At 35.9% G+C, this 25,042-nt stretch overlaps 1 protein-coding gene and 1 pseudogene across 2 annotated transcripts in view; one reads left to right on the top strand and one right to left on the bottom strand.

Moving 5' to 3' along the window:
• The window catches only part of MTA3 (metastasis associated 1 family member 3), a 194,694-nt gene that overhangs the window by 152,007 nt on the left and 17,645 nt on the right, over positions 1 to 25,042 (bottom strand). For both annotated transcript variants that reach the window (XM_074204684.1, XM_074204676.1), the window contains exon 4: positions 5,097 to 5,223. In XM_074204684.1, coding sequence (XP_074060785.1) covers positions 5,097 to 5,223 — 127 coding nt within the window. The remainder of the gene's footprint in view (positions 1 to 5,096; positions 5,224 to 25,042) is intronic.
• On the top strand, positions 5,733 to 6,943 carry LOC141493119 (glycogen synthase kinase-3 alpha pseudogene; annotated as a pseudogene).

Below are 25,042 nucleotides of genomic sequence, written 5' to 3'. Positions count from 1 at the left end.
GAGATCAAATGCGGCCTCAGAAACTTAATAATTACCTAGCTGTAATGGCCTTGGGCAAGCCACTTAACCCCATTGCCTTACAAAAACAAAACAAAACAAAATTAACACCTTGCAACAAGAAAAAAAATCCTTGGAAAATACAATTGGAATGCAGGGTTGGTTCAATATTAGGAAAACTGTCAGTATAATTAATTATATCAATAACAAACCTATTAGAAATCATGATATTTCAATAGATGCTGAGAAAGATTTTGACAAAATACAGCACCCTTTCCTACTAAAAACACTGAAGAGCATAGGAATAAATGGATTGTTCCTTAGAATAATAAACAGTATCTATCTGAAACCATCAACAAGCATTATATGCAATGGGAATAGACTTCAGGCATTCCCAATAGGATCAGGGCAAGGATGCCTACTATCACCACTACTATTCAATATCATATTAGAAATCTTAGCTTCAGCAATAAGAGAAGAAAAAGAAATCAAACAAATTAGAATAGGGAAGGAAAAGACAAAACTCTGACTCTTTGCAGATGACATGATGGTATACCCAGAGAATCCCAAAAGTTCATCTAAAAAACTGCTAGAAATAATTAGCAACTTTAACAAAGTCACAGGATATAAAATAAACCCTCACAAATCCTCAACATTTCTATATATGACTAGCAAGATGCAGCAGAAAGAATTAGAAAGAGAAATCCCATTCAAAGTAACCTCAAGACAACATAAAATACCTGAGTCTACCTTTCAAGGTAGACTCAGAAACTTTTTGAAAACAATTATAAAACACTTCACACAATAATAAAAGCAGATATAATAAAAGACAATTCTATCAAAATTAAACTATTTTTTTACTGTCCTACCAATCAAAATTCCAAAAAATTACTTCAATGAGGGAAAATTTTTAAAGTAAATCATATGGAGAAATAAAAAGTCTAGAATCTCCAGGGATTTAATGAAAAAAAAAGTGTAAAAGAAGGTAGCTTGGCTCTATAAGATCTAAAATTATACTACAAAGCATCAGTCATCAAAACTGTCTGGTACTGGCTAAGAAATAGAGTGGTGGACCAGTGGAAGAGACTAGGTGCAGTTGCAGAAAATGATTATAGTAATCTGCTATTTGATAAACCCAAAGAGTCCAGCTATTAGGATAAAAACTCTCTCTTCAATAAAAATGACTGGGAAAATTGGTAGTATGGAAGAAACTTAGATTAGACTAACACCTCATACCCTATACCAAGATAAGATCGAAACGGATACAGAATTTAGACATAAAAAACAATACTATAAGCAAACTGGAAGATCAAGGAGTAGTTCACCTGTCAGATCTATAGAAAGGAAAGCAAGTTTATGACTAAGGAAGAGATGGAGAGCATCACTAAAAACAAACTAGATGATTTTAATTACATTAAATTAAAAGGCTTTTGCAGATAAAACCACTGTAACCAAGATCAAAAGAAATTTAGTAAATTGGGAAACCATTTTTAGGATTAGTATTTCTGACAAAGGACTAATCTCTAAAATATACAGAGAATTGAGTCAAATTTTTTTTTGCAATGGGGTTAAGTGGCTTACCCAAGGCTACAGCTAGGTAATTGCTAAGTGTCTGAGGCCAGATTTGAACTCAGGCACTCCTGACTCCAGGGCTGGTGTGCTCTATCCACTGTGCAACCTAGACGCCCCAAGTCAAATTTAAAAAAAAAACCCAAAAAAACCCAAGTCATTCCCCAATAGACAAATGGTCAAAAGATATGAAAAGGCAATTTATGGATGAGGAAATCAATGCAATCCATAATCATATGAAAAATTGCTTTAAATCACGAATTATTAGAGCAATGCAAATTAAAACATCTCTTTGGTACCACCTCACACCTCTCAGATTGGCCAATATGACCAGAAAGGACAATGATCAATGTTGGCAAGGAAGTGGAAAATCTGAGACACTAATACATTGTGATGGCAAAGAAATGGAAACTGAGGGAAAGTCAATTGGGGAATGACTTAACAAACTGTGGTATATGTATGTAATGGAACACTTATTCTAATAGAAACCAGGAGAGATGGGAAGGATTTGCATGAACTCATGCTGAGCAAGATGAGCAGAACCAGAAGAACATTGTAGTGTGGCCGTGGGCAAGCCACTTAACCCCATTTGCCTTACAAAAACCTAACAAAAAAAAAAAAAAAAAGAACATTGTACACCCCAACAACATGAGAGTAAAGATCAACCTTAATGGACTTGCTCATACCAACAGGGCAGCAAGCCGGCACAATTTTGAGTTGTCTGTGATGGAGAATGCCATCTATATCATAGGAAATAATTGTGGAATTTGAACAAGGACCAAGGACTATTACCTTTAATTTCAAAAAAAAATGTTGTCTTACAATTCTGCTCTATCTCATACTATGTTTCTTCCTTAGGATATAATTTCTCAATTACCTAGCTGTGTGGCCTTGGGCAAGCCATTTAACCCTATCTGCCTTAAAAAAAACCTAAAAAAAAAAAGGATTTGATTTCTCTCCTCAACTTCCATACTATGGGAATGATGTAAAGACTAGCAAACTATGGCTGGGAGATTATTGGGTTTACGGGTGCTCGTGGCTCCAGGGCTGGTGCTTCGTCCATTGCACCACCTGGCCATACCTACAATTATTACTATTATTTTTTTATTTTAATTTTTTTTCTCTCCCCTTTACTTTTTCCGCCCAAGCAAGTCTATCTATATTCATGGGGGGAGGGGTATTTTGTTTACTTGTAAACAAGAATATTTTATTAATGTAAAAAAATTTGTACAAAATGAGAATAAAAAATAAATTAAAAAAAAGATATCTTAGATTTTAAAGGTTATGCCTTAACCCCCCCCCAAAAAAAGAATAGCAAACTGCCTGGGGGGGCTAAGATTATGGGGAAAAATGTAAAACTCAAAATAAATAAAACCTTTCTAAAATTTGAAAAAAAAAGTTATTACAAAATTCCAGGCATAGAGGGATGTAAGAATTCCAGGATGAAACCTGCAAGTCTTCTGTAGTTGGGAGATAGGATGTAACCTTAAAAACAGTGAACTTGGGGGAAGCTAGGTGGCATAGTGGATAAAGCACCAGCCCTGGAGTCAGGAGTACCTGGGTTCAAATCCGGTCTCAGACACTTAATAATTACCTAGCTGTGTGGCCCTGGGCAGCCACTTAACCCCGTTTGCCTTAAAAACAAAAAACAAAAAAACCAGTGAATTTAAGAGGAAAAAAATTTGGGAAAGAAGCTAATGAGTTTAATTTTAGACATGCTGAGTATAGGATGTCTAAGGGACATTCAGTTTGAGATATCCCAAAAGCACTTGGAAATAAAAGACTGAAAATCAGGAGAAAGACTGGATCTGGATTAATAGATTGAAACAAACAGTTGAATCCATGTCAACTAACAATCACTGAACTTTAAATAGAACAGAAGAAGAAAAAAATGGCACAGGTCAAAACCCTATTAGAAATCTCTATTTAAGGGGCGGCTAGGTGGCATAGTGGATAGAGCACCGGCCTTGGAGTCAGGAGTACCTGGGTTCAAATCTGGTCTCTTACACTTAATAATTACCTAGCTGTGTGGCGTTGGGCAAGCCACTTAACCCCATTTGCCTTGCAAAAAAAAAAACACCTAAAAAATATCACTATGTACTATTCTTATAAATATCTCAGCTAATCCTCAAAAATCCTCCTCAGTTTTTAAAATTAAATGACAACTGAAACTAGGAAATTGTTTTTAAAAAAAATAAACCAGGGACATCTAGGTGGCACAGGGATAGAATACCAGCCCTGGAGTCAGAAGGACCCAAGTTCAAATCTGAACTCAAAAACATGCCTAATACTTACTAAGCTATGTAACTTTGGGGCAAGTCACGTAATCCTATTGCCTTGCAAAAAAAACAACAAAAACAATACATATATGTAAAATACCTAGAATAAAAGCAGAACAAGAAACTTTAATCTAATCTCAGGAAAAAAGTTGAACAAGCCATTAATGAATTCCCAACTATGAAACATACTATCCAACTCAGGGCAAAGTGGGGACCAACTCAGAGTAAAGACAGATATATTTGGGGGGGGGGGGAGGAAAAATGGGACAGCTAGGCAATTCAGTGAATAAAAGACCTGAGTTCAAATGTAGTCTCAGAGAATTACTAGCTATTAGACCCTGTATTTGTTACTTATTCTGTTTGTCACAGGTTCCTCATCTGTAAAATGAGCAAGAACAAGAAATGGCAAACCACTCTAGTATCTTTGCCCAGAAAACCTCAAATGGAGTCACAAAGGGTCAGGCACAACTAAACAACCTCAACAACCATATTCTGGGGCAGTTAGATAGTACAGTATGAAAAGTGCCTATCCTGTACACTAAAAAGATCTAAACTCAAATACTAGATGACCTCTGGCAAATCACTTAACTGTTTGCCTCAGTTTTGTCCACCCCTAAAATGAATTACTGAAGAAAATAGAAAACCATTCTAGTACTTTTGCTAAGCAAACTCCATATGAATTCATGACAAATCTGATAGGACTGAAAACAACTGAAGGATAAATAAAAACATGGGCGATAAAGGAATTTGGTTTGACTAGCCATACTACAATGTTCTTGTTTTTCTTTCTTTTTTAATGAGGGAAAGAGGATAAGAATAAAAGGTAGGTTTTTTTGTTCAGAGAAAATTTTCACTTAATTTTTTAAAAAACTGAAAATTACAAATAAGCAGTAGTGCTTTGAAATGTACAGTTTGAATCTAGAAAATTAAGCTGTACATAGAGATTTCAGGTTTAAGTACAATCTTTTCCTGTTCCACTATGTATATAGAAATATTTATTTTATCTGGTACTTCTTAAATTGAAAATAAGGATTCAAAAAATGATGGGTTTTTTGAGATACTCTTGAAGATGATAACCAACTGTCATGAATAGTTTAGATGTTCAAGTATGCAAAAATAGGAGAATGGAGCAAAGAACATTTAAAGACTCACTTTGCTTAAGGGATCTAGGATCCTCTAACTTCTTGGGCACCACAGCAGACATTTTGTGACATTATTACCATCTCAAAATAACTTCCATAAAGTTCTTACCTGATATGTGTTGCAGGAAGAGATTCATATTGGCGTGACAAAAATAATTCTCTATGTTTCAACTGATGTTTTTGTTTATCTGTCAGATCAGCATCTATTGAAGTTTCAGATTCTTCTTCAATCTCTTCTGCAAAAGTATGAGAAAGACATCAATAGACAGGACTATGACATTAAATTTCTCTGCAAATCATCAACTTAAATTTCTAAATAGTTTCAGAATTTTTAAAAATTATAATTTTAGAAGCCCCGCAGTGTGGAGCCAGAGCCACAGCCACAGCTGGAGCCGGAGCTCCAGTGGCCTGGAGCAGAGCCAGAGCCCAGTCTATCTTGGCCAGTCAGGGTGCCAGGGAGTAGCACAGTGGCCTCTGAGGCACCATGAACAGTAGAGTCTGGTAGTCAGCAGCAGCAGCAGCAACATCAGCAACAGGCTCTCAGGCCAAGCCAGACCAGCTCGAACCTAGACTCGGGGCCAACAAGGCTGGGGTGGAGCAGAAGTGATCAGGTTCCAGGACCTCTGCCTGGCCTTGGCCTGTGTGTGTGTGTGTGTGTGTGGGGGGGGGGGGGGGGGGGGGGGGGGGGGGGGGAGGGTCTTTGAGCTGTCTCTGGGCCTGGGCCTGGCCCCGGCAGCTCAGGGTCATGAATATTGTCCTCGCCTCTGGCTATAGAGGAGGAGGAGGAGGTCATGGTGGAGGGGGAGGCTCAAGCTTTCCACAACAGTGAAGCTGGACCACGACTCTGGGAAAGTGACCATGGTGAGAACAACCCTGGGGCTGGGGCCTGAGCACTCCCAGGAGGTGGCCTACATTGACATCAAGGTGATCAGCAATGGTTCCTTTGGTGTCATCTATCAGGCCTGCCTGGCAGAGATGGGGGAGCTGGTGGCCATCAAGACAGTGCTGCAGGATAAGAGATTCAAGAACTAGGAGCAGCAGATCATGAGGAAGCTGGACCATTGCAACATTGCACAACTGCTATTTCTTCTATTCCAGTAGAGAAAAGGACGAGCTCTACTTGAATCTCGTGCTGGACTTTTTGCCTGGCACGGCATTTCACCAAGGCCAAGTTGACCATCCCCTTCATCTACATCAAGGTGTACATGTAACAGCTTTTCCAGAGCTTGGCCTACACATACACACGCATGGCATGTGCCACAGAGATTTCAAAGCCCAGAACCTCCTGGTGGACCCAGACATGCCATCCTCAAGCTGTGACTTTGGCAATGCTAAGCAGCTGGTTCGGAGAAAGCCCAACATCTCCTACATCTGCTCAAGGTACTACCGAGTCCCTGAGCTCATCTTCAGAGCCACCAACTACACCTTGTCCATCGAGGTGTGGTCTGCAGGTTGTGGCCTTGCCGAGCTCTTCCTCAGCCAACCCATCTTTCCTGGGCACAATGGGGTGGACCAAATGTTAGAAATTTTCAAAGTGTTGGAGACACCAATATGAGAGCAAATCCAGGAGATGAACCCAAATTACGAGTTTAAATTCCCCCAGATTAAGGCCCATCCGTGAACAAAGGTCTTCAAGTCATGGATCCCACCAGAGGCATCTCACTTTGCTCCCATCTATTGGGGTATACCCCTGACACCAGGCTGTCTCCTTTGGAGGCCTGTGTCCACAGCTTCTTTGATGACCTCCAGTTCCCCAACAGCTGGCAGCTGCCCCCCCCTTCAACTTTAGCCTGGGTGAACTCTATATCAAACTGAATCTAAATGGTATCCTCATCCCTTCCCACCTGAGGAACCCAGTCAGTCTCTGTCTCCTGCCCCTCATCCTCACATGTTTTAAGGGAGACCCAGGAGTGGCCAGGCCAGGAACCTTCCACATCTGTCGCCATCTCCTCCTGAGGGCCTCAAGGACACCCATCCCACTTTCCATCCTGGAAGCCCTGGGGTGGAGGCTGGGGTCCTCAAGCCTGCCTTCTCTCCATTCCTGGCTGGGTTCACTTTTTTAGTTGGAGGCAAGGAAAGGGGAAAACACAGCTGAGGCTCAGGCCCCTCCTATCTCATAGAGGCCAGAGCCTGCTAGAGCCCTCTCCCCTATGTTCCTCCCCTCTACCCCCCCCCCCCACGGAGCTGGCTGGCATAGCTAGCCTTTTAACAGAGGATCTTAACTGGGTACTGGTATGTAGAGAGAAGGAAGAGGCTCTGAGCTTCTCCTCTGGTGTTTGAGCCCCATCCCCCCCAACCCTGCCTTGGTCCCTTCCCTACCACTGCCCATTTGTCCCTTGTAAATAGGACCAGGCCCTGCCTCAGACCCTTCTTTCTTCCCGACCCCTTCCCTTCTCTTCCCTCCCTTCCCCCAATACATTATTATAAAAATTATAATTCTGCCCCTTTCTCCAGTCCCTCCCCAATCCATGGGACAGCAAGCAATATAAACTTTGCATGTAAAGTACTGTTTCAAAACATATTCCTATATTAGCAATGCTACAAAAAAAAAAATCAAAAACTAAAAAATTTTCAAAAGCATTCTACATTTAATTTCATAATTTTCTTCATTTCTCTGGTCCTCTATTGGTCCAGCATTTATCTGGGTAAGGACAAGGCAAGAAACATAAATCAGAATCATTGCTGGCACTGGAAGCAACTGCTCAGAGAGAATTTTCCAGGCTGGGCCCTCAGACAGAGACTGAGTTTGAACATCCGCACCCTGCCCCTCCCCAATCAAGCACACCCACACTCACTCACTCCCAATTAATTGCCCGGAATTTTCCTTCCAGGGTTAAACTCACTGTAAAAATTCTATAGTCCCACTCTGCCAAGTTCCCAAAGTCCAAAGAAAGGTGAGAAGCTCTACTAACAACCAACTTAAACCAAGACCTATCTTAAGGAAAGTGTTTTAAATCTAAATCACTTTAGCTCTCAAAGAGGGGCCAACAAGAGGTCCTAAGTCAAGCACTACTTCCTTGATCACTATTTGTGTTTTGATTAACTCAAAGTGATTAAATAGCAAGGGTTTTGGTTTGATCCACAGAGGGGCATACCTCTTAGATGTACTTTACCTCTTCTGGGTAGAATAGTCCATTTCTTTGCCTTAATTCTTTCTTTATTAGTCTTAAGCACTGAATAGGTCAGTCTAACTGAAACCTAGGAAAGATCTTAGTTTAAAAAGACCAAGGTCTCTCTCATTGCATCCAGAACCATCTCCAGTAGTTTTGCATCTACATCTGGCCACTAGGCCCAGGTGGCTATGGAGAAGAAAAGTGAAGTTGATGTCTTTTGCACAGCTCTCAGTTATTAAAATAGAAATGAGTTGCATGTCACGGCATCAGCTCCCTGATATCATGATCTTTGTAAGAACACTGGACAAACAATAACATCAATAAGGTATATCACCATTTACCACTAAAAATATGTAAGATTATCCAATAACATCAAGGCTTCTGCCCTAAAAATCTGTTCCTGCCTTCTTGATCACTGGTTTGGAAAGACAGAAGCTTTCACATGAGCCCTTATGAGTAACAGGATTTCATCTACTCTATCACTACATTAAGACAATATTTCATAACAAAGACTCCATTTGGAACTCTCCATTCAGAATCCTAGTTAAATGTACATGTAAAATTATCTCCATCTTCCACAAAATCCTACCAATCCCTCTTAATAATTTGATTTTATTGTTCAATCATTTCAATTGGGGTTTTCTTGGAAAACATACCAAATGGTTTGCCATTTCTACTTTGTTTATGGATGAGCAAGTAAGGTAAATAGGATTAAGTGACTTGCCCAGTATCACACAGCAAGGAATTCTTTGAGTATAGATTTGAACTCATGAAATTAAGACTCCAAGTCCAAAAACTTGATTACTTCTAGGAAAAGCACTTCAGATACTTGGATGTAGCTATAATAAAGTCTATTTTATATGCAGAATATCTTTGGACTCTGGATTACCCTCTGTTATTATGAAATTAGGCAAAGAAACTAGTGCCAAATATGTTCATTTAGAGTCCTAAGTTTTAGATGATCAAGTACTTATCAAAGGCCAAAGCCTCCCTTAATCTCCCTTCTCTTCTTGGTTTCAGAATTAACTCTACCAGATCAATTACATGGAAGGGTAGTCACAACCTTTTATCTCATTATTTTTTTGTTTTTGGTGAGGTTGTGAGTTAAATGGTTTACCAATGTCACATGGTTAATAAATAAATATCAAGTGGCTGAGGGTGAATTTGAATTCAAGTTTTCCTGACTCCAAGGTCAGTGTTCTATCCACTGCTGCCCCCTGAACAAGAAATTCTTAACTTGGGATCCATACACCTCCAAGAGTCCTTGAGTGGATTTATGGGTAAATAGAGATTCATGGATTTCAATAAGGGGTGGGGAAATGAACATCGAACAGAAATCTAGAACTTCTTTTAATTATTTTAAAATATTCTTAGCAGGGCGGCTAGGTGGTGCAGTGGATAAAAGCATGGGCCCTGGAGTCAGGAATACCTGAGTTCAAATCCATTCTCAGACACTTAATAATTATTAAGTGTCACCTAGCTGTGCCACTTAACCCCATTTGCCTTGCAAAAAAAACCTAAAATAAAATAATAAAATAAAATAAAATATTCTTAGCAAGGGGGGGTCCAAAGAATTCATCAGATTAACAAAGGCATCTATGGCAGTTTCAGAACCCCTGCTCTACATTACCCCTGATTCCCAGATCTATATAATCAATCTTAGTAACTTAGGCTCCACTTCCATGTTTCCTATTGCCTATTAGACTATCTAGCTATCCCCAAACCCAACTTGCCAAAAACAGATCTCATTGCACCCATAACTCATGACCCTTCCAAATTTCTGTTTCATTTAGAGTATCACGATCCTAACCAATCAAACAAGTTCCTAGCCCGAGTGTCATTCTGGACACTTCGCCCTTCTCTCCTATCTTTCTGAACTACTGCAATAGTCTCCTAAATTTGTCTCCTTACTTAAAATCTCTGCCCTCACCAATCTATTCTCCAGATGATGGCAAACTGAATTGACCAAAGAAAAAGGCTTATTATTACGTCTGAAATCAATTATAAACTCCTTTGTTTGGCACTTAAAACCCGACAACAATCTACATTTCAGATAGATAGATATGGATAGGTGGATATGGATAGGTGGTAGGTAGACATTCAGATTAAGTCCACAAATTCTATATTTCCCTCAAATTAATCCAAATGCTTTTTAATACATAATCCATCTCTTATCTCTAGGTCTCTACAATGAGGCCTAGAGAAACAAAACTTCAGCATGAGAAACAAAGCTCTTTATGAATTTTATTAATTTGTTTTAAGGCAGAGTTAAGTGACTTGCCCAAGGTCACACAGCTAGGTGATTATTAAGTGTCTGAGGTGGCATTTGAACTCAAGATACTCCTGACTCCAGGGCTAGCTCTATCCACTGAGCCACCTAGCTGCCCCACCACAATGTACTTCTTTATCAACTTCCAGTTCTTAGAAAACCCTAGTATCCCACAAAATTCAGCTCAAACACCACATTGTTCTACCTCATATCCTTGGCTGCATATCCATGGCTGTTGGTCAAAATTATTTTGCATTATTTCTTTTGTATGCATCTTTGAAATAATGATATTATGTTCATATTTTCTCTCTAATACAAGGTAAACCCTCTGAAATAAGGAATTTCATATTGGTATTTGTATCACTATATTTTATGGAACATAGCATCATAAATTGTTAGTTCCAAGGAACCTTGGGGACAAAGGATACAACAGGTTCTCATGTTACAGATTAAGAGACTAAAACCTAGAGATAGGTGTCTGAGGCAAGATTTGAACTCCCTGGAATATTACTGAACCTTTAGGATGGAAAAGTATAAGAAAAAGCAGGAAAGTAACATACAATTTTCATAGTTTTATAAATAAAAATAAACAAAAATAAAGTCCAAATTTATGCAATTAAAATCAATCTTGTTTCCTGGAAAAAAAATGAGAAAATATACCTCTCCTTCCCCTTTACTGGAGAACTGAAGAGGAAACTATCCTTAGAATACTGACTGTGTATTAAACTCAGAGGCATTAAATTCTTGTTATAAAATCAAGCGTTACTGAAACAGAAAAATATTTAACTAGAAAGTGTTTCACAAAATAAAAATACAATAAAATGTAGAAAATGTAAATTTCTGATTTTATAAGTCAATATAGAGGACAAGGATTCACTTTTATTTAAATTTAACAGTACTTCTATCAGTCATGATTCACTGTAATCTTAAGTTCTTATTTTTTGTCTTTGTCACAAGGAAAGGCTAGAAAGCAGAAAAGGTACATTGGTTAATGACTATGACATTTAAAAAAACATATCCATAAAACAAAAAAGTTCTAGGCATTATCAGACATCTAGGCGAATAACATTCTAAGATTTATATTTAAGCTACAGGAATGATCATTTGAGTCACTAGAGGTTTTAAGGAAATTGTTTTCCATTTGTTCAAGTAAATTAATGAGTACCTGAGTTCAAATCCAACCTCAGACACTTAATAATTACCCAGCTGTGTGGCCTTGGGCAAGCCACTTAACACCATTTGCCTTGGGGAAAAATAAAGAATATAAAAAGGGGGGAGGGGGAGGCAGCTAGTTCTTGAAGTGGCTAGAGCATCGGATCTGAGTAAGGAGTACTTGAGTTCAAATCTGGTCTCAGATACTTAATTACCTAGCTGTGTGGCCTTGGGCAAGCCACTTAACCCTCTTTGCCTTCCAAAACATTAAAAAAAAAAGAATAAATAAAAAAGCAGGGCAACTAGGTAGCACAGTGGAATAGAGCACTGGCCCTGGAGTCAGGAGGACCAGAGTTCAAATGTGACCTCAGACACGTATTAATTACGTAGCTGTGTGACCTTGGGCAAGTCACTTAATCCCATTGCTTTACCCCCAAAAAATATATATATATATAAGCTCAGCAATCTACAAATTTGGCATTAATGTTGTTCTCCTAGAAGAATATCATTAATCATCTCATAAATTAGAATAGTAAACTAATATTCAGTAAGCCTGGTTTTTAGTACCAAGCTAGCTGTTTGACTTGAGGCAAGTTACTCATCACCTCAGATCTCAGTTTTTTTCAGTTGTATAATGAGAGCATTTGGACTAACATTGATGCCCAGTTATAAAATTCTTCAATTCCAAATGTCCTAAAAGACAGTTCTTTCTAAAGGAGCAACACAATTATTTTTAATCTTCATGAATGTCATAGATATAGATTTAGTCAGAGACATGTAAGAATAGAAAAACTGAATATATATACAAGTTTATAAAATTGGATATGCATGTTCTAAGTAAAATAAAAATATTAAAAATAGAAGTGAAAACAAAATAATTTAACACTTCCTGAGTCCTTTATGAAAATTACAAAAAATTAATCTTTGATATTCAGAAACATAATCTCCTTAAAAATCAGCAATATACCAGAAGAGATAAAGTTTTAAATTGAGTTTAGAGCCATAAAGATTCCAAGAAATAAAATTCTATGAAAGACATCAGCTCAGACAAGACAGGAAATTCAGAGGAAACAAAGAAAAAGAAAGTAAAGAAAGGAGGAATTATGTAATTAGATGATGTGGATGCCTATCAAACTAACCAACTGATATAAGATTTATAAAAGACAAATCCAGAAGATAAAGGCAAAGGTAGATTACAGACTATAAATACAACAGTCTTTATGGTATGGTACTTTCTCACAGCTGTTCCAAAATGAATGAGGTAGGGTTGAAAGGGAAGCTGAACGGAAAAAGTTTGTGGTCATTTTTATAAGCTATAAAGCAGAAAAGAAAATGAAAGATAAAACAGGTGAATGGAACAATGATCTAACTAAACAGAGATGCTGGATTCTTAATATCCTGTCAAGAAGAGGGATCTTGAACTAAAAAAGAAAACTACAAAAAACATGGCAAAGAAGGAGATGGTAGACTAACTAAGGAAATAAGAGTATATTTAGCTGTCCTTGGTGAATTCAAGTCATCTAGCCTAGATGCAGAACATCCCCTATTACCAAAAGGAATGATGTATTTATTGAGCAACTCTCAGGAACAGGTGAAAGGTCCTGAAGAATGAGAAAGTATCACAAAACTTTTTAAGATGTTCTGATATAATAGGAGGATTACTGATTATAACTTCAGGACTTGGGTTATAATTTCTTTGTTTGGTAATGAAAAGTATACAGTATGTAGCTTGATATTTATTTTTGTTGTTCTATTCACTAGTACAGAGAACACCATCCTTACTTCCCTTTTCATAATTCTTCCCACTCCTCTGAATTCTTCATCTTCATTGTTTCTTACAATATCAGTAATACTTCACTACATTTCTATACACAATGTTTCACCCTTCTCTAATCAATGGATTTTGCTACTATAAACAAATAATTAGGTATACATTATCTTCTTTTCTGTCTTTGACCTTTCAGGCATAAATCCTTAGCAGTGGGATCTCTGGGTCAAAAGTTATGGACATCTTTATTGCTTTAATTATAAATTCCAAATTCCAGAAACCTGAGTGTTAGCTACCATACTGGACAAAGGAATCAGGATACAAAAAAGATCTTGGCAGTATATTTTATCATGAGTCCTCTAGAATCATGCATGATTAGTCATTATGTTGCTCACAGTTTCAAAGTCATTATTAAAGTCATTATTCAAAGTCTTTATTAAAACTGTCACTGTATAAATTTTCACCCAATTCTGTTAACTCTACTCTGTATTGGTTCATACAAGTATTCTCAGGTTTCTCTGAAAAAGTGCCTTCATCATTTCTTATAGCACAATAGTATTACATCATATATCATAACTGGTTCATCTAATTCCCAATAGACATTCCCTCAGTTTCCAATCATTTGTCATTTCAACAAGAGTTGCAATAAATATTTGTTTTGCTCAGGACTTATCTCACAGTTCAGGACTTATCTTTTCTTTAATTGACCTTCCTTATTGCTATCCTTTCTGTCTTCTCTCCTTTCCTTCCTATTTCCTTATTTAATGAAATGAATTTCCACAAGTATTATCTAAAGAATTCAGAGAAACCTAGGAAGATTATGATGAATTGATACAAACTAAAGAAATAAGATTCAAAAAGGTCAAAGATGAGAAAAACAATACTAAAAAACAATAAAATTCAAGTCAAATGAAATAGAAAATACTAGTATCTTATCATAGGGAACACAAACAATTTCTTTTGTTAACTAAAAAACTACAAGTATAAAATGATATTAATTATATTTGCAATCCACTAATAGACAATTTATGTTTTCTCATGATATTTTATAAGATGTGCATTTTGCTGGAAAGTGTTTTATCTAAAATATTCCAAAAGACATTTTTAATGAGAATATTAATCTTCCAGTACAAAATTCCTATTAATTCACATACTTGATGATGCTTGAAAAATACTCCTCCAAAACCACGAATTTAATAAATTTCTCACACCTTATAACACACTTTGTTTTAGAGAGGTTGTATGGAATAAGATATAAACTATCTGAGGGAAATTCAAAAAGAGATTTAAATCCCCACTCTGATATTTGCATAGGCAATTCATTAATCTGAGTGATTTCAACTCCTTGTAAAGGGGTAAAAAGAGTATCTGTATTACTTTCTGTAAGGAGTTGTTGTGAGGTTCATGGGAAATAAAATTTTAAAAATACCTTAAAACCACAAAAAGTATTATATACATGTCAATTATTATATTATATATATATTACTATATTTCAAATAGAGGTATTTTTTATCATAAGTTTTGAGAGCAGAAACGAAGTTGCACATAATAGGCACAGTATTTTGTAAACTGAACTTTAGTCAAGCTTAAAAAGACCAAAAAATTCATCCCAAGTGATATTTATCTTTTGCTTAGTTCTTTTTATTAAAAATTAACAAAATCGGGGGTGCTAGGTAGCACAGAGGATAGAGCACTGGCCCTGGAGTCAGGAGTACCTGGGTTCAAATCTGGCATCAGACACTTAAAAAAATTACCTAGCTGTGTGGCTATGGAGAAGATGCATGAGACTAATCTTATTCAAAAACTTTAGAAATTAGATAATTATTATAGATGAATTATGAAATCAATGTAGTTTGTAAAAATCAAACGATTCAAGGATAAACAGTATGGACATCTTTAAAATATTAGCATTTCTTAAGATCACTAAAAACTGAACATTCAAATTTTAAACTATAAAAGTTTTATAATTCACATCTGAAATCTATTATGTATTTTGTAAAGAAAAAAAATCCAATAATTATAACACGAAGGCCTCAATATCAAAACAGAACAGATGAAGGAGGAAGTAGGGAAACGACAACTATGAAATGTCTTAACAACTCACAGTAATAGCCTACAATTCTGCCTCTTAACACTATCCTCCAAATGAATATACAGACTTATCAGTATAAATTCAGTAACAAATTTAAATTCCTCTTGGAATTTCAGCTTGTTATCTAAAAACTTCTTGAAATAATTTCTGTAAAGATAAGGGTTCTAAGTTAGAAGTACTGCTATCCATAAACTCACAAAAATGCAATACAAGGAAATTTCAAGAGCAATAATAATTTTTCTTTGACATGAAGGCCAATCACTCCAGTCAAGCCCCACTGGGATCATCAGCAATGAAAACTATGCCAAAAATTCCAACAACCAACAACAATAAACTCACAGACCAGTATGGCCTCTGTTTCTCCTCTCTTACTTTACCCAACATAAATGCCAAAAGGAAAAAAAATAATCATTTTGGATTATTTCATTTAAAATTTTGCTAATCCTACCTTAGATCAGATCAGGCCAAAGTTTTTTTTTCCAAGTCTGACCCATTAATTACAAAAATTACCAAATTATCCATCCATTGATATCCAAATCACCAACATATTTTATAATTATTAAATAAAATTAAGTTTTCTCCATCATCAAATCAGTTTCCGATCTTCTTCACCTCTGGAATCGGTGGTAGACTTTTATTCTATTGTGTTATAAAAAAGACAGACGGAATAGTTCAAAGAACTGTGTTGATTTTTGTGAACTAATCCATAATGAAGTGATCAGAAACCAGAAGGATGACAGTTCTATAAAGACAAATAACTGTTGCAAAGGTATAGGTGTCACTCAATGAACTTCACTGACAAGGTAAGGACTTGGTGAATCCCTTCCCTAGCCCTAAAGGGTTTGAGGAAGTACTCCCATCCCAGTTAAATCCACTCATAACTTACTCCCAAAGCCATTGTTTACCTTACATAAACCACCAGAAGTCACTAAATTGACCCCTCAGGATATTTTCAGTCAATGAGTTACCCAAGCCTTAATCCCTCCCCCTAGAGCACCACCTAACTACCCCCTAGCTTTTCCCAGCACTTACTTTATAGCCTTACCCAAGATTAGAGGCTGCAGTGGTCAACCCAGTGGCAACAACCTTTCAACTATCCTTACTTTTCTTCTTTACTTTGAGAAATCACCAATACTGTTGCTGCCTATCCCATGAAGGCTTCAGTGGCCTATTCTAACTATCTCTAATTACTTGCTAAAATTTATCAAGCTGATACTTATTCCACTGAGTGACTTGCCCAGTTCCAAAGCTTTGCAACTGCCTTCACTAAGCTTTTATCTAAGAAACCAAACCTATAATACAATTTCCTTCTAACTTTAATATCTATAGTAATCTGAATAAACCTTTCTGATCCCTAATACTTTTAAGTCAAGAAGAATCAAACTTCCCAAGAATTCATTCTCAAACCCTACACTGAATCACCCTAAAACAATTTTTCCTTTAGCATTTTTGGTTCACTGACTGGGAATCAAATAGCTGGCTTCAGCAGGGAAAGCACCTAAACTCTAATCACTAAACCACCAGGGACTTCAAAAATATTTATGATAGTTTTGAACAATAGAAAGGGAGTAGGTAAAATAGCTGAAGACTTAATCCTTCCAGATTAGGGGGAAGGTCCTTCACTAAAGTTCAAAGACTTCAATGATACATATTACCCATCTCCTCACAGACAGGAAGCACTCAAAATTCAAAATGTTACATATATACATATGAATGTATATGAATGTGTATATGGATGTGTATATGTACACATACCACATATTATATACTGTAATACTATTCAAAACTATTAATTTGTGATTTACCAGGTTCCTTTCATTCTTGTTAAAACCCAACTGTGAAAAGTCAGCACCAGGAGGGACATGGCTCAGTGATGAGATCTGCTCCTAGCCTCCAAGCTCAGGAGGAGACTTAATTCTGTTTAGAGATCAAACAGAATCAAGTCTGGGTGAGCCTTTGCCTGAGGGAAGAACCCTCACTTCCCTCCACAGAAGAGTAGGACAACCCAGCTGGTGAAGGGGGAAAAAACTAGCTGGAGAGGTCCAGATGGAAATGACTTCCCCTGACCAGAATCTTTGAAGCTGACAAATTTCATGATCAAGGCAAAGAGTTTTTAGCCACCTCTTCATTAAACCAGGGTTGATTTTCATTTGTTGGGGAGATTCCCCTTTCAGAAGGGATTCAAGGCATTTATTTCATTGTCTCCCTTGGCATCCCTTGGTTACCAAGAAATCTCTGATCAGCAATTTACTGATTACCAGATTACTAATAAATTGATTATTAATTACCCAGAAATTCTGTCTCTGTTCTTTATTCATTATATATGAGGAATGTTGACTATACATGTTTGTAACAAAGGATTTTGCTTTCTTTTTTGCCCTCAATGTGGGAATATGGGGAAGAGGAGAAAAAGGTATTTCTTCCAACAAAATAAAGTTTTTAAAATGTAAATGGGCCATAAATGAGTATTATCTAAAATCAAAATCCTCAGCAAACTCCCATTCTAGTTGCCATTTTTAAGGAAATAATAGCAATCTATTAATAAACTGTCAATAGTAATATATAATAATAATAACAATATCAACAATATTCTAACAGTATTGTTTAAGATAGAGGATAGTACTGTGAAGAACACCAAAAATTGTCAAACTGTAGTCCTGACTTGGAAATTCACTTGCTGAATATAATTCCAGGAAAACCAATTAATCTCTCTATATATTCTGGTTTCACATTTTAAACATATTATAGTACCATCTGCTTCCTTTAATAAAGGCATAAGAAACTAAATATTAAAAAAAGAACTAAGACCAGAATTATAGTTCTAGTTCTAATAAAAACTAGCCAGGGACCTTTGAGTAGTTTTACTATTTTCTCCTGGGCTCAGTTTCATCACATATAAAACTGTACGAGAGATAAGATGATCTCTAAAGTCCCTTCAGTATCTAAAATTCTATTTCTGTAGTGGCAAAGGCAAGTAAAATGCTTTGGACTTGAAATATGGTCCATATATATAGATGACAGTATTTTATTTTTTCACAGGTAACCTCTAGAGACCATAAGAATTAACTTGAGTTGTTACTATTAGTAAAATTATTATCTTGTGACAAATATAAATTAAAAGAATGTACATTTTGGGAGTACAAAGTCTAGTCAGTATTTAATTTTTTTAAACTCCAAATTTCAATATTTCCAATAATATAATTATAGTGCTCATATAGTGACTAATAATCAGTATAACAAGCAATTTTTAAAATAAATATCATTATATTCTGCTTGGTCTACTTAATAGGCAATGACAGTCATTAACATTCAGAGGAAAAATCAATATGAAATTCTGTACCATTAAATAAACACCCATGTCTAGTAAATAAGCCTTTGGAGTTGATTATAATCTAACTAATGAGACACATACTTATAATAAAATACCATTCACAAAAATAAAGATTTTGAAATAGGAGAACAGATTCTAATTAATTATTCTTTTGATTGTTTAACAGGAACTATGGCCAGTTTTTACAGTCTACACGCTAAGGCTACCAAGCAACACACAATTCCACAAGACTCAAATGTTCCTTTCTAAGAAACTCTTTCTTTCTATGCTTTTGTCTCTAATACAGTTTGTCATGAGAATAAAAAAGGGAAACCAGGAAAAAAATATTCCTCAAAGACAGGAGTCAATGTCACTTTTACTGCTTCATTTCCTATAAAAACTTAAAATATTGTACATTACTATTTACCTAAAGAACACCAGATGAATTACTTGAAATATTTTATCAAGTGTGAAGAAAAATAATAATCCACTCCAGTTCAATTAAGACAAATCATTAGAAGTGACTGGTCCAATAAGAAGTAAATAGAAGTAAATTTATAGTGCAAAAAAAGGGGTGGGGAGAAGAGTTCAGGAAAAATCCCATGCATACAATTTGCAATCAACTGTCCCATTCATCTGTTGGAAGAAAAATGCCATTGCCATACATGCCTTGGGCCCTTCCTTCTACATAACAAAGAGTGCCTTAAGCATAGTTTGAATATTCTACCAACAGAAAGACCAACTCAATGTTACCATTCTGCCACTGAATAACAATATTCAATTCCTATTTAGCTTAAGCTTCTCAAATCACCTCCCCCTCACCCGAAAAAATATAAAAAACCCATCAAAAGTCTAGAACCTAAACAAAGAAATGGTTTTGTTATTTAGTTTAATTTTATACTACAGTTCACTTCAAACACCATTTATTATGGGTCTGTTGTGGAAGAAACTACGATGTATGCACTAAATGGAGTTTAGTTTAGAACAAGACATGAGACTCATGGTTAAAATACAAGGTTCAATTGTTTTTCTATGAAACAATCCTATATATTCCTATTGCACTTTCTTGAAATTAGTGATTGTTTCATCTTCCTCAGCACCAAATAAATTGCTTTGCAAAAAGTAGGCAATCAAGACATTAATTAATTTCTCTGCAAAGTCAATGCTAACAAAGCCAGCACTGCTACTCTACACCAAGCTGAGGTTTTGACTTAAAGATCTCTACTCTGATCTCTATTCCTAAAAATAGCCAGGCCAAAATTAAATAAGTTCAGTTGATGACACTTCTTGTCACTAACATTTGAAGATCATCCATTAAGATGTGAGGGGGTTTTATACTTGCCAATAATTCTCAGAGAAATGAAAACAGATCTTATTATATACTCAAGCTTTCCTTTTTCCTTTTTTTTTTAAAAAAAGGATGCCCTTTTAGTTTCTTTCAATAAAAAAAAACCTTAAGTTACAAGAGTTGGCAGATACTTGGTTTTCTTTCTGCTTATTTTACTGATCATAACCTCTAAGCACAGTGTTGGCCATTTAACAGATGCTCAATATTTGTTAAAGTAAATTTGATGGACCCATCAAATTTTTCATAAGATTTTAGCTGCAAGTCAATAAAATCAATACTACACTACATATATCACCAAAGGGTGGAATGACCTCTAGTTAGTCTAAGGCCTTCCCTTTTTTCAAAAGTTCAGTCAAGACTTTGATTCCTTCAGGCAAAAAAATCAGCAGTCCCCCTTCCCAGTTTTCAAAACAATAGATGCCAACTAACTGATGACACTCAGTGACTTCAGAATTTCCTTTCCTGAAAACTAGCTCAGCCTACAAGACCAGGCTGTATTAAATAGACCAACATTGTTTGTGATCAATATACAGCAGGTTCCCAGCTAACCAATCTATCCCTTGTTACATGCTAGGGCAGGCTATGTTAATGAATGTATAAGAGAATCTAGTTCAATTCTCACTTGGACTGCAGTGAGAGGAATACACTAACTTCAAAAACATATTCTATTTTTGGACAAACTAAAGACAATTGTCTTGGGGGGGGTCTTATACAATATAAGCTTTGTTTGCTTGTTATTTTAATCTACCTATCTAAAAAAAATAAAATTTCTAATGGAGGTAATATCTGTTTTAAAGATCCAGTCAAAACCATGTTTTTATTTTTTTTAACAGTGCCATCAATTTATCAATTTATCTGGCCAATTATGACAAAGATGACAAAAGATCAGAATGATAGTTGTGAATTCACAGGTCCAACAAGAATGTATTCCTGTGCCTGTTTCCTCTTCCCCTCCCCCCCCAAAAAACATTGCTAATGGCCTTATTTCTAACAAAAGCAGTAATGGAATTGAAACTTTCCTGGTTTGGGGGAGAAAGGTAGGGGAAATAAATTTTGTTCTCTTTTCTTAGTGGTGAAAGAAAGGAGCAAAGAATAGGACAACAAGATAATAAGGCTTACAGGACAGTAATGACAAAGAAACTTTTGATTTTCTAAGTATAATTAAAGATAAGCAATGAATATCTAGCCAAGAAGGTTATACTTCTGCGCTTTGATCTAGCAATACCTCTACTGAGTCTATATCCTAAAAAGATCAGGAAAAAGGGTAAAAATATCACTTGTACAAAAATATTCATAGCAGCTATTTGTGGTGGCAAAGAACTGGAAATTGAGTGAATGTCCATCATTTGGGGAATGGCTGAACAAATAGTGGTATGTATATGATGGAACACTATTGTTCTATTAAAAACCAGGAGGGATGGGAATTCAGGGAAGCCTGGAAAGAATTGAATGAGCTGATGCTGAACATGATAAGCAAAACCAGAAGAACATTAAACACCCTAACAACAGCAACCTGGGGGTGATGATCAACCTTAATGGACTTGCTCATTCGATCAGTGTAATAATAAAGGACAATTAAGAGTATCTGCTATGGAGAACAGCATCTGCATCCAGAGAAAGAACTGTGGAATTTAAACAAAGACCAAAGATTATTACCTATAAAAAAAAAAGTTGTCTTATGTACTATATAATTTTGCTATTCCTAATATTTTTTCCTCAGGGATATGATTTTTTTTCTCAACACATTCAGTTTTGCATGGCGTGGAAACAATGTAAAGATTATCAGATCGCCTTCTAAAGGAGAGGAGAAGGGAGGGTGGAGGGAAAAGTGTAAAATTCAAAACCTTACCAAAAAATGATAGGTAGAAACTACATTCATACATTAACTGGAAAAGAAAATATTTATATAATAAAAAAAAGAAGGGTATGCTTCCTTCACTTTCTTCAGGTTGGGGATAGAGTAGAGAGGCAAGAACAATCAAGAAGAGAGAAAGAATGGATTTCATAGATGAAACAGTGAAAAGAGAAAATGATTAGCAAAAGCCTTTCTGGTGTGAAATTCTCTAAAAGGAGAGAGGGATAAGAACCCATACAAGCCAGTCTAGGAATTGTGCATAGATCTTTGCAGGTTTTTCATTTTATCTCCCATCCCTAAAGATCCCAGAGTGAGATATTAAGGGTGAGGGCTGGGCAGAGGAAAGGACCATAAAGGCAAAACCAGCTAAAAAAAGATAGATAACTGATTTTCCACAACCTCCTTAAAACATATACCAAAAAAAAAACTTTTAAAAAAACTACTTGAAGGAATTTTATAAAAATTTTAAAAGTATATTAAAAATAAATGAAAGTACCAAAGGAAAAATTGGAAAAGATCTGAAAAGAGAATTAACAATTTGGAAAACATGGAAAATCTTGTGCCCAAACAGTAGATATCTTTTTTTTTAGGTTTGTTGTTTTTTTTTCCCTTTGGCAAGGCAGGGGGTTAAGTGGCTTGGCCAAGGCTAGATAATAATAGTGTCTGGGGGTGGCTAGGTGGCTAGTGGATAAAGCACCAGCCCTGGAATCAGGAGTACCTGAGTTCAAATCCTGTCTCAGACACTTAATAATTACCTAGCTGTGTGGCCTTTGGGCAAGCCACTTAACCCCGTTGGCCTTGCACAAAAAAAAAAAAAAGATAATTATAGTGTCTGAGGCCCGATGTGAATTCGGGTAACTTCCTGACTTCAGGACCAGCACTCTTATCTACTCCGCCACCTAGCCACCCCAAAAGTAGATATCTTAAAAATTATAAATGACCAATGAAATGATGATGATGCCATGAATCAGGAAGAAATATGAAGACACGAGACAAAAGACTGAAAAAAAAGGGAGAAAAAGTAAGTTCTCAGAATAAAAACAACTGATGTCAAAAAATTAATCAAAGAAAAAACTTTAAAATGTCCATATTTTTTAAGTTTTTGCAAGGCAATGGGGTTAAGTGGCTTGCCCAAGGCCACACAGGTAGGTAATTATTAAGTGTCTGAGGCCAGATTCGAACTCAGGTACTTCTGACTCCAAGGCCAGTGCTCTATCCACTTCGCCACCTAGCCTCCCACACAAATCATATTTTAAGAAATCATAATAATAGATTGTCCACATATCTAGAACCTGAGAGACTGGAGAAACAGAAATAAATCCACCAGTCACCTCCTGAAAGAAAACCTAAAATTGACTCTAAGGAACAATATAGCTCGAATTCATAGTTTCTAGGTTAAAAAAAAATCCTGCAAGTAGGCAAAAAAGATGGAATTCAATCAGGACCATACATGATTTAGTAGCCACCACAATAAAGCTGAGGACTTCCAATGATAAAAGACACTCTAGAGTTGAGCAGAAACTTTGAAATACAAACTCAGGAGTCAAAAGAACAGAAAAAGGTAAATATAAATGAATAATCATAAGAGATTAAAAAATAAACAATATTCTAAGAAGGGAAGAGGATTTCCCCTGAACTCTATCATGATCAGAGATCATAAAAGGACTGTAGTCAGAAAATCTAGCATTTGATTTTGTTATGTCTCGACATTAAAAAAAAAAAAAGGAATAGGAGAGGAGTGGAAAAGAAAAAAATAAGGTGGAAAGAAGAAAAGGAAGAATTTATCTCAAGATAAAATAAATCTGTACAAACAGGGAGGAAAAGAGTGAGCTTGGAGTAACACTTGAATCTCCCATCTGAACAAGAAATAAAAGAATGAACCTAACTCAATCGAAGAAAAAATAAGTTGAAAGAGATTTGATTTGGATTCCCAAAGAAAAAACTTCAGGCTCAAATTAATTTACAATTTTACCTAACATTAAAAGTATAATTAATTCCAATACTAGGCTGATGGAAATAAATAAGAAAAGAAGGGATATGAGCAAATGCCTCCTATTATGCAAATAGAAATATCATCTTGATATCTAAACCACAACCTTAATGAATATTGATGCAAATGCTTTACATAAAATATTAAACAAAGACACTACAGCAATACGACTAGAGTCGTATCAGGAAAAAAGAACTGGTTGGATAGTAAAAAACTGTAAACATTACCAAAATGATATTAAGAAAAATAAAAATCATGACTGCACAGATGCACTTCCAAAACCAAGATACAATAACACTGGAAAAGAGTAGAATAAATGGATCTTTCCTAGCTATAAAAAGTATTATTTATATAAAACAAAGAACCAGCATCATCTATGATGCAGATGAAACTCAAGGCCTTTCCAAATTAAAAGATAAAGCAAAAATGTCTATTATCAACATTACTGTTAAAAATAATGCTATGAGCATTACTATAGCAACAATACAACAATAATAAAGGAAAAAGTACAGACAAAAAAAAGCTAAAGTATCACTTTTTGCAATGAGATGATAATTTATTAAAGAAACTTAAGAGAGGGAACTAATAACTAACTGAAATAATGAACTGGAGGAAAGATTAATTAGCCTGGGAAGAAACAGGTAGGGAGTACAACCAAAAGGTGACTACAATAGTTCAGATGTGAGTGATTAAGACCTGAACTAATATGGTGGCTAGATGAGTACAGAAGGAGACTCATGTGTGGTATTATAAAAAAAAAAAATGCAAAAGACTTATAGGGTGAGCAAGGAACCAAATAGGACACTGAGATTTCAAACTCAGATTACTAATATGATGGCACCTTCAAATGTAATGGGAGAAATTGGGAAGAGGTACGGGTAAAAAGATCAATTATTCTGGAAATGAAGAGGTCAAGATGCCTATAAAAAAAATCTCTAATCTGAAATATACAAAGAGTATTTGGCGTTGAGTGTCTACAGTTTAGCAAAAATTTGAGGTCTAAGGTCTCAAGGGAATCATCTGTGTTAAGATGATCATTGAACCCATGAGAGCTGATGAGATCCCTAAGTGATGACTAAAGATAGAAAAGAGAAGGTGGCCTAGGACAGACCTATGAAGGAAGCAAAAAGTGAGAGACACCTTTGGTGAAATCTGATA

Source organism: Macrotis lagotis, chromosome 1, assembly GCF_037893015.1.
Source record: "Macrotis lagotis isolate mMagLag1 chromosome 1, bilby.v1.9.chrom.fasta, whole genome shotgun sequence".
Lineage (NCBI taxonomy): Eukaryota > Metazoa > Chordata > Mammalia > Peramelemorphia > Peramelidae > Macrotis > Macrotis lagotis.
The sequence above is the reverse complement of the archived record's forward strand: the minus strand, read 5'-3'. Positions and strand labels throughout refer to the sequence as shown.